The 10,805-nt window shown below is 40.1% G+C and overlaps 1 protein-coding gene across 2 annotated transcripts; it reads left to right on the forward strand.

Moving 5' to 3' along the window:
* The first annotated feature begins 3,381 nt into the window (after positions 1–3,381).
* Positions 3,382–10,695, forward strand: LOC122026282 (respiratory burst oxidase homolog protein E-like). 2 transcript variants are annotated; one of them, XM_042584950.1, is made up of 15 exons: positions 3,382–4,216; positions 4,337–4,496; positions 4,583–4,631; positions 4,719–4,832; positions 4,946–5,392; positions 5,870–6,253; positions 8,423–8,518; positions 8,632–8,747; positions 8,834–9,001; positions 9,083–9,242; positions 9,332–9,520; positions 9,617–9,745; positions 9,882–9,960; positions 10,303–10,457; positions 10,521–10,695. In XM_042584950.1, exons 1-14 carry the CDS (start codon positions 3,589–3,591, stop codon positions 10,410–10,412), a joined length of 2,829 nt encoding a protein of 942 aa, XP_042440884.1. In that variant the 5' UTR covers positions 3,382–3,588; the 3' UTR covers positions 10,413–10,457; positions 10,521–10,695. The 2 variants fall into 2 exon arrangements, with proteins under 2 accessions (XP_042440884.1, XP_042440883.1); XM_042584949.1 differs by having other exon boundaries at positions 3,383–4,216; positions 10,303–10,695.
* Positions 10,696–10,805: the final 110 nt, after the last annotated feature.

The raw sequence follows: 10,805 nt of genomic DNA on the forward strand, positions 1-10,805 counted from the left end.
ATCACCTTAAATAGCCATAAAAAGGCCAAGAAGGTGAAGAGACATATGTGTCTCTTGAATTGTCATGGTATATATCATTTCTAGTAAGATGATGATGGCATGTGACTATCCATTCTTGCTCTTTCATTTTCGTGAATGAAGAGAGAGCCCTCCAATTTTTGAAGTTCTTGGAGAAGAACCGAGGGACTTACTCATGTGGATATCATAGAGGCATGCACATTTTGATTGCAGTGAGATCTGCTGAAGCATCAGTGTTGTTGTTGCCAAGATTATTCCATTCACGCAACATAGGTAACAATTCAATCAAAGCATGTATTCTGCATTCGCCTAGATCTCTGGAGGAGTCCTTTTTCCGCTACGTATATATGTTGTTTGTCACAATAGATCCCTACGATATCTTGGGAAACGGATGCCCATTATATATAACCTCAAAGCAGAGCTGGAGGAGGACAAATCTGTTTTAAGGAAACTGTTTGAAAGAAGGCCTAGACATCTTCTTTCCTACTCTCAAAGTCAAGAGTCTGCACTCGGGCGCTGGGAGTTTGCACTCAGACTCGGGAGTCAGGAGTCTAACTCTATAGTCGAGAGTCTGCACTCTACAGTCGGGAGTCTATACTTGGACTCAAGAGTCGGGTATCTGCACTCTACAATCAGGGGTCTGCACTCTGCAGTCGGGAGTCTATACTCTGACTCGAGAGTTGGATGTCTGCACTCTACAGTCAGAAGTCTGTACTCTACAGTTAGGAGTTTGCACTCAAACTCTGCAGTCAGGAGTTTGCACTCGGACTCTGCACTTGAGAGTCTGCATAAGGGCATACAAGGCAGCTCAGTTTTCCAGCCAACTCAGCCTTCCCAAATAGCTCTTCCTTCCCTACTTGGCAGTATGAGATTATCAACTTATGTCAACTCAATAGATAAGTCTGATTTGATTTATAATTTTAATTGGGACTACTTCCTCTCTCTCCGATAAGATTGTCGGACATAAACTTCAACTTAAGTAACCATATTATTGCAACTTTTTATTACAATCTATCAATTAGATACAAAATAATAAGATCACAAATAGAAGAATAATTTTATGATTTATTTTATGATTTGATTGTCTAAATGAACCTTTTAAGTATACATTTTTCAACCATGCTTCACATTTTGAGAATATTTTGAAGACTTTATTTCTCCTCGAAATTATTTTTTGGGTAAATTTGCATGCAGCCCCCATTGGCAAACATAACTTTGTATGCACTCCCCATTGGAAAAAATCTTTGTTTTCACTCCCTAGTCTAATATACTTACTTAATTGTCCCTGATATTTTAAGTATAAAAAGTCTAAAAATGAGTATAAATCCTCTTAAATTCAGTACATTAAACTAGAATCTAGTATATTTTCTATCAAATTGAGTATGATTCTTTTTCCACCTCAATTGGATGAAAAATATACTAGATTTTCTTTAAATGGTACTCAATTGGATAAAAAATATACTAGAGTTTATTTAAATGATACTCAATTGGATGAAAAATATACTAGATTTTTTTCAAATGGTACTGAATTTACGAGGAATTATATTAAGTAGGAAAAACCTCGTACTCAATTTAATAGAAAATATACTCGATTATAGTTTAAAATGCTGAATTTAATAGGAATTATACTCATTTTTAGACTATTTATACCTAAAAAAAATATGAAGGGTAATTTTAATAGAAAATATACTCTAATATACTATATTTTCTTTAAATGATACTCAATTGGATAGAAAATACACTAGATTTTCTTTAAATGATATTTAATTGGATAGAAAATATACTAGATTTTCTTTTTACATGGTACTGAATTTAGGAGGAATTATATTAAAACAGGAAAAAAAAATATGCTCAATTTAATAGAAAATATACTCGATTCTAATGTAAAGTGTTGAATTTAAAAGGAATTATACTCATTTTTGGACTTTTGTACCTAAAAAATTTGAGGGGTAATTAGGTCACAATATTTGCATGAGTAAGTTAAAGCAAATAAAATTTTATATGCAAGGAGTGGAAATAAAATTTTTTATTAGTAGGGATTGCATGTAAAATTCAAATTATAATTAAAATTTTTTTTCTATTTTACCGGTATTTTTTTATCATTTACTTTTTCTATTTTGATCTTCAATAGAAAATATTAACCAATTCTTAGTGATCCTATCAATGTTATCTACTAAATATACTAAAACATCGTCACTTTGTAAGTCATCATCTACGAACTCTTAAAATATAATTAATTCTTTTAAGCAAACAATTGGTTTACTAAAAAAGAATATAAACTCAAAGTCATTGTTGAGATGTTAAATAGAGTAATTGTACTTTTTTTAAATAAGAAAATCTTATTGTAAATAAATTAAGTCGTAGTGGAATTATTCCATAAGGAATATGTTACAAATATTATATATTAACTATATTATATTATATTCTAGAAAGATGTGAGATATTAGAGGGCATTATAAATTTACTATAAAAGATTGGCCAGCAAGGACTGAAATAGACACTTTTGCAACTTTATTAAATTATTGAACGCTTAAACAAAAATATAGTGATGTGAATAATTGTCCTATCAAACATTTCTTTGCATTTTGCATGTACCATACAGCCATAGCATATTTATCCGACAATATTTTTTTTATTTATATGAACAACTAAACAGGATATTTAAATTCCTCACTTTGTTTTTACTCAAAATAAAAAATAAAATACAACAATTTGATGCACATAAAATTATGGGATCATGAAAAAGCACCTCTAATTTTTAGATTTCTCAAAAATACACTTATTTCTCATTTTATATCTTCCACTAATCATTATGGTGCTGTCGTATTTAAAAAATATGAATTTTAAAGAAATTGTATTTTAAATTTTAATACCACTGTAATATTGACTTCAAAATATAATATTAATACTAATTTTAGGATTTATATAATATCAAAATACGATGATTTCATAGTTATATTTTTTTTGAAATTTAATACTAGAGATAGATGAGATGAATAAAATGAGAAATATGTGGGTTCTTTAGAAAAAAAAATGTGTTTTTTTTAAAGTTTAATAACTGAGTTACAGTGCATCATCGATCCATTATCGAATAAAATAAAAAAATTTGCTTTATTTTTCTGACCCTCCCAGTCTGTCACCGGCACGAAGGGAGTGGGTGACCGAACCAACAAGTCATCGAAAGGCGATGCGCGAACGACATCGGTGAAGTCGTAAGGCCTTCTTCTCGTCTCTTAACCGGCGATCGAGCGGCTGGCGTGCGACGCCACCGGACGCCAACGGTCAAAATTTCAAACCCCAAAAATACCCTCAAATCCACCAATTTAAGCCTGCCGTCCATCGAGCGCCGAGAATCGTGCTGCGTCGGGCGAAGGCGAATCAGGGGCGTTTGGTGGCGAGTCGACGGTGGAGATTTGCGTTTCATGTCCCCCACCGAATCCCAACTAATAATACTTGGCGAGGGTGCCTCTGGCTCTCAGCCTCGTCATTGGCCTGTCGCCCAAGCGTTGAATTGCTTGAGGAGTTGGGAAGTGGGCGAGTTTGCAGGGGGGTGGCGCGCCGGCCGCAGACATGTCCACGACTCCTTCCTCTGGCGGAGGAAGCTTCAGGAAGTCGGGCCACCGGAGGATCGACGACATCAGGGCGGAGGACGAGGAGTCCAGTGATGAGTCCGTGGACTTTGGCCGCGCCTACGGCTACGACGGCGGAATGTTGCCCATTTTCCTCAACGACCAGAGCGATCTGGTCGAGGTGATGCTGGAGCTCGACGAGGATTCGATGGTTGTGCGGAGCGTCGCTGCGCCGACCTCTGCCGCCGCTGCCGCCTCAGCGGAGCGGGCATCGTCGGGAAGCCTGAGCCGGAGCTCGTCGACGGCGTCGAGGATCCGGCGCAAGTTGGCGTGGCTGTTTTCTCCTGTTCGACGGAGGAAGCCGGCGGACGCGACGACGGATGATGAGCATTCCTCTTCGCCCGGCCCGGCCGCCGCCGCCATGTCGTCGCGGGATGCCCGACGGATCCGGGCGCGGCTGGATCGGACGCGGGAGGGAGCGCGGCGGGCGCTTAAGGGCCTCCGCTTCATCAGCCAAACGACGACGGGGACGGCAGACGCGAACGAGCTCTGGCAAAGGGTGGAGGAGCGCTTCGCCGCCCTCGCCGACAACGGCCTCCTCGCCCGTGATGATTTCGCTGAATGCATCGGTCCATTTCTTATTTCTATCATGCTCTTTTCGCCTAATCTGTAACTTCATTGCCAATCTCGATCGCGTCACTTGCCATGCCGCCGCAATCTCACTCTATTTCCTCTTCCTCTGTTTGCAGGGATGGTGGATTCCAAGGAATTCGGTGTGGGCATCTTCGACGCCCTAGCGCGAAGGCGGCGCCAAAACTTCGAGAGGATAACCAAAGAAGAGCTCTACGATTTCTGGCTTCAAATCTCTGACCAAAGCTTCGATGCACGCCTCCAAATCTTCTTCGACATGTATGCTTTTATTTATCAGCAGCGATGGTGGTTATCAAGAACATCTGTGTGTAAATCTTTGCGATTATCTTCCTTATTTTGTTTAGTGTGGATACGAATGTGGATGGGAGGATAACAAGAGAGGAAGTACAAGAGGTGAGATGATCCTTCCTCTGCTGCCTTTTGCTGGTATTGTTATGGTTGGTAATTTTAGGAAATGGGAGAGTAATGTGTTGGTTGCAGTTGATAGTTTTGAGTGCTTCGGCCAACAAGCTGTCGAAGCTGAAGGAGCAGGCGGAGGAGTACGCCTCGCTCATCATGGAAGAACTGGACCCAGAAAACCTCGGCTACATTGAGGTGAACGCAAAACCCCTAATTTCTTTCATTCATTTTTGTCCCTTTGTCTTCTTCCACTTTTCGACTGCGTGTCGACTGATGCGCCGAAGCGATCGCTTTCGCCTTCTTGCCAGCTGTGGCAGTTGGAAGCGCTGCTGCTGCAGCGGGACACGTACATGAACTACAGCCGGCCACCGAGCACCGCGAGTGGAGCAGGGTGGAGCCAGAGCATCGCCGGCGGCGGGACGAAAACATCCTTCCGACGGCGGTGGTTCAACCCGCGGCGCGCGGCGACGCGGCTGAGGCTGGCAGCGTGGGAGAACTGGCAGCGGGCGTGGGTGGTGCAGCTGTGGGTGGCGGTCATGGCGGGGCTGTTCGCCTGGAAGTTCACGCAGTACCGCCACAGTGCGGCGTTCGCCGTGATGGGGTATTGCCTTCCCACCGCCAAGGGCGCCGCGGAGACGCTGAAGCTCAACATGGCCCTCGTCCTCCTCCCCGTCTGCCGCAACACCCTCACTTGGCTCCGCGCGACCCGGGCCCGGCACTTCTTCCCCTTTGACGACAGCATTACCTTCCACAAGGTTAGCGCAACTCATTGAATTCTTCGTTGCGTGCGTGCCCCATCACCCTGTTCAATCAATCCTTTTTCAAATTACTCAGTTGTTATGCTGTCAATGTCCAAGAAACTAGTTGAGAGTGGTACCCCTCCATCCAACTCCCATCTTAACACTCCATGTGCAGAGTTTGCATTTATGCCTTAAACATTACCCGGCAGATTAACCATATTACTAAGCGGATCCCATGCTTGCAGAGCTCCAGGTCCGGTCGTCCTCTTTCCCTGCCTCCTCTCTGAGTTTTCTACTTCAGTAGGTGAGGAAGCCATGACTAACATCCCCTTAGAACACCTCGATGTTTTATCCTCTTTGCCGAATCATCAGAACCAAAATATTTGCGTATATATAAACGATGCTTATGCAAACTCTAGAAATATATCTATGTGCTAGTCAACTGCCGCACATTGTTTTCATATTGTTACAGAGAAAAATGTTCTTTTTCAGATGATTGCGACAGCAATAGTGGCAGGAATCCTGCTCCACGCCGGGAACCACTTGACGTGCGACTTCCCGCGGCTGATCAACTCTTCCCCGTTGGAGTACGAGACGGTGGCGCAGTACTTCGGATCGGAGAAGCCGACGTACTGGAGCCTGTTAAAGGGGGTGGTAGGTCTGACGGGAATTGCCATGGTGGTGCTGATAACCGTCTCGTTCACGCTGGCAATGCACCGGTTCAGGAAGAACAGCGCGCGGCTGCCGTACCCCCTGAACCGTCTCACTGGATTCAACGCCTTCTGGTACTCCCACCACCTGCTCGCCCTCGTCTACCTGCTCCTGCTCATCCACGGCTACTTTCTCTTCCTCGTGCACAGTTGGTATAATCGGACGGTAAGTTTTCTCCTTTCCTCCGTTCTTCTCTGCTTAAACTCGCAAATATGGTTTATTAATTGTTGTGGCGTGGGAATCACGCTACTTGGCCTCAAGTTCGTGGAACAGAGAAAGCCTTGCTCCTTGAGACTAGAAATGATTCTTATTTATCATCGCGATCTAGTTTATTTCTGATTTTCGAGCTGACCGGTCAAGGGATTAATACGATGATCATGACCTCTCTTATTTCTACTATTAAATAGCATATTTGTTCTTGGTCTGTCACATTGAATATGGAGTTTTCACTTCATTCATACGTGCAGTATGGGCTGTTAAGAATAAGACGTTACTTTTTTTTCTCAGCTTATTTATTTAGAATTTGCATGCGCCATAACTTTAGGATAGATCGACTCTTCATTTCTGCAATCTTGTCTTGGGGCCGTCAAATATCATGTCTCTATGGCTCCATCATACTAGATGTGTCCGGCTTACACCCAGTCATCCAGAAATTTTCCATCGTACCAATCGAAAAGCATTCACAACCATTCATCAATCAAGCATTTTTAATACTAACTACACTTTCAATCTATTTAGTACTAGTTTCTCTCCTAGATTATTGCAAGTTTGGATTTTTTACAATGGAATTTTCTCTAAAAAAAAAGTCTAACAATGTTGAAGATGTTATCTAGTTCTTTTTGTTTTTTTTAGTTCAGGTATTCAGCTCCTTAGTTAATGACTTTGAAAGTTGTTGCCAAGGTTTTTAGGCACGAATTGCATGGCTTGATGCCTTTTCTACTTGGATTATTGCATGGCTTGATGCCTTTTCTACTTGGATTAGAACATCTCCAATAGTTAAATTTTTCAATAAATTTTTTTTAGTTCTCAATGTCACATCATAAGTAAAATAAATTACTATTCTCTTCACGGTAAAAAAAAACTTCCATATAACTTTTTTATGAGCACAGATCTCTTGGACCACTTTTTTTTTATCTAGGGGATGTGTCACTCGCATTTACGGTCAGATCACGATCGCGATACGGCCGCAAATGGTTGCAATCCCTTTCTGGGTTCACTGTCCCCACTAGGTTATAGTTGTTGTTCGAAGCGGGCGGTCGAAGGCCGCCCGAAAGCCTCCGATGGTGGATAAGTAGCCAGGTTACTGGGCGCTGAGCAAGGGTGTCCTCCGAGCGGTCTCCGGCCACCCGCTTCGAACAAAAACTATAACCTGGTGGGGGCGGTAAATCCAAGAAGGGATCGCAACTATTTACGGTCGAATTGTGGCTATGATCCAGTCGTAAATGCGAGTGGCATATCCCCTGGACCATAAAAAGTTGTTCAGGAGATCCTACCTCCTTTTTTATGGGTCATATGTTACACATCACATATCTTTATTTAATATTCTAATTAATTATGATCTTTAATTTAATTTTTTTAATAATTTTTAATTAATTAACTTATGATTTTAAATTTATATTTTTCATTTAATATTAAAAAAATGCTAAAAGATCCACTGGAATTTTCATCCATTTCAAATAAAAATTACAATGAGAGCTACTAAGTAGTTTAGATAAGAAATAACAAGAGATGGATAATTGTAGTTTGAATGGAAAAAAAAAAAAAGTACCTATTTATGCTATTTATGGTGAAAATTAAAGACTAAAATAAATATATTGATGTAAATATATTAGCAACTCTTAATAAGCTGCAACACTAAAATAATTAAAGTCCACCCACATTAATGTTGCAAATTTAAGCCCATCCACAAATAATTAAAATAATTCATTTTTTAATTATTTTAAATGATCAAATATGCAATATTTATTGGCTCCACCTGGATTTAAAAAACCAAACCTACTCTTGAACTAAAAACCCTAAATCTCATTGTCACAATCATTAAACTTTTTCATTAAGCTTTTTGATATTACAAACCTTGTAAAAAGTTTGCATTGGAAAGGCTCTTAGGAATCAAATGGGAGGGGGGATTTCCGATACATATTGAGTTGAATATAAATTACTTTTCTAACTTGAAACCATTGTCTAAGAGGAAATGGCACTTTACCTAGCCATCGGTGGTGAAAGGGTTAATGGTCCAAAAAGAAATAGGAAGAATCAACTAGCTATAGTCAGTTGCACTGTTCTATTAGAATATAAATATAAATTATTCTTGCTAATTTGTGTTCCGATGAACAGACTTGGATGTACATCTCTGTCCCATTGCTGCTCTATATAGGTGAAAGAAATCTGAGAGCTTTCCGTTCCAAGGCTTATTCTGTCAAGATCTTGAAGGTACATGTTCCCTTTCTCTATGTGACATTTGGTTACTATTTTATGATTCTATGAAGCAAGATTCATGAATGTTCTATCTGTATTCTATACTACCAGATTCTGTATCTATGTAGGTCTCGTTGCTACCTGGTGGTGTTTTGACTGTAACAATGTCCAAGCCACAAGGGTTTCGCTACAGAAGTGGACAGTACATATTTTTGCAATGCCCTACAATCTCACCATTTGAATGGTTCATGATCACACTCTTATTACCATCTCTTATGTTGATTGGGCTCAACACTTACAACTCAGCATCATCCATCTCTTCCCTAACAGGCATCCTTTTTCAATTACATCGGCTCCTGGTGATGAATACCTGAGCGTTCACATACGAACCAATGGCGACTGGACCGAGGAGCTCAAACGTGTTTTCATAGAGAACTACTTCTCACCACATTCATTAAGGATAGCATCATTAAATGATTTAGGTTCTGCACAGAACAGGTTTCATGAGTTTTGAAAAAAAAAAAAGTCCTAGATATCTTGATAAAGAATAAGTTCCGACTGAATTCAATTCTTGTGCAGCATGGTTAGATTGTTTGTGGACGGTCCTTATGGTGCACCAGCACAGGACTTCAGAAACTATGATGTTCTACTGCTTGTGGGTCTAGGCATAGGGGCAACACCTTTCATCAGCATTCTCAGGGACCTTCTTAACAATATTAAAGTGTCAGATGAACTAATGGTAAAACGATGGTTTACATTTCCTTTCTTCATTGAATTTGTCATATTTTCAGTCTATCTTAGTGGATTGGTTCTGCTGAGTCAATACAGGAGTTGGCGATGGACACGAGCCGATCAGAAGTCAGTAATAGCAGCCTCAGCTTCTCAACAACCAGCAGCAGTACCAAGAAGAGGTCATATAGAACTAGCAGTGCTCACTTCTACTGGGTCACAAGAGAGGCAGCATCTTTCGAGTGGTTCAAAGGAGTAATGAATGATGTAGCTGAAATGGACAAAAAGGTAAAGCAAGCTATGTTTTACCTCCTTCAACCCCCTATATCGTTATCCTTAATTTCGATGCTGATTCAAGGATGTTACATTATGGCTGTGAAACAGGGTATTATAGAGATGCATAATTATTTAACAAGTGTTTATGAGGAGCGTGATGCAAGGACTACTCTCCTTGCAATGGTGCAAGCTCTGAATCATGCTAAGAATGGAGTTGATATTGTCTCAGGAACACAGGTTAGCATCTATTTTACAGTGACAGTGGTGGACACACTGTTTGTTCCCTTTGGAAATGTCTACTCTCCTAGATTCTGAATCTTAGATCACCACTTAGTATTAAGTATACTGATGAGTGAGATTATTAACTTGTCAGGTGAGGACTCACTTTGCAAGACCAAATTGGAAAGAAGTATTCACCAAATTAGCTGCCAAACATCCTGGAGCAACAGTAGGTAGTACACAAACTTCTAACTTCTCAAATATTCCAATTGCTAGTTTTTGTGGAAATGTGAGGTATGCCACTCAAGAAAGATAACTGCTAGCTGCAATGTTAGTTTTTTTCTATCTGGGAGGTGAGAATCTGACATGTCGCTCCTGTTGAATTGGAGAGTCTGATACCACAAGCTTTGGCATCATCAACTAATCAACTAGCAATTTGTCTACAGAAATCTGTAGTAAACTGGTTATTTCTACCGCAAGTACATCGATGCATCAAAATGTTAACGTTATTAGCTAGACAGGTTTGCTTCTGGTTTCGCTTAAGCGTTAACTTGATTACTATACATCATTGGCAGGCGTCTTCTACTGTGGAACACCAACTCTAGCAAAAGAACTAAGAAAGCTATCGCTTGAGATGAGTCACAGAACATCAACAAGATTCCATTTCCACAAAGAGTACTTCTAATCAAACAGATTCGGCTGGGGAAGAACACCAAACTTTTGTTTTGAGGTAAATAAATGCAACCCTACATAAATGTACATAGTGTGCATTAAAGTGGTTACAAATTGACAGGTAGAGAATGAAGAGATGAACTCAGGCATCATCAGTTATAAAGTTGCATATATGTACAGACAAAAGCATTAATTACAATAACATTACACCTCATTCCTTGATTCTGTATATGTTGTAATGAAAGTTGATGAAATTTACTATTTTATCAAGGACCTTATTGTATTTTATTCTCTCATTATTTAGGGTCTTTTATTCAAAGCCCTTATTTAATTGATTGAATTTCACCATTTAACTAATGCAGCATAGATTTATAAGATCATCAGCTCCTTCACTGACCTCAAAGGC

Source organism: Zingiber officinale, chromosome 10A (assembly GCF_018446385.1).
Source record: "Zingiber officinale cultivar Zhangliang chromosome 10A, Zo_v1.1, whole genome shotgun sequence".
Lineage (NCBI taxonomy): Eukaryota > Viridiplantae > Streptophyta > Magnoliopsida > Zingiberales > Zingiberaceae > Zingiber > Zingiber officinale.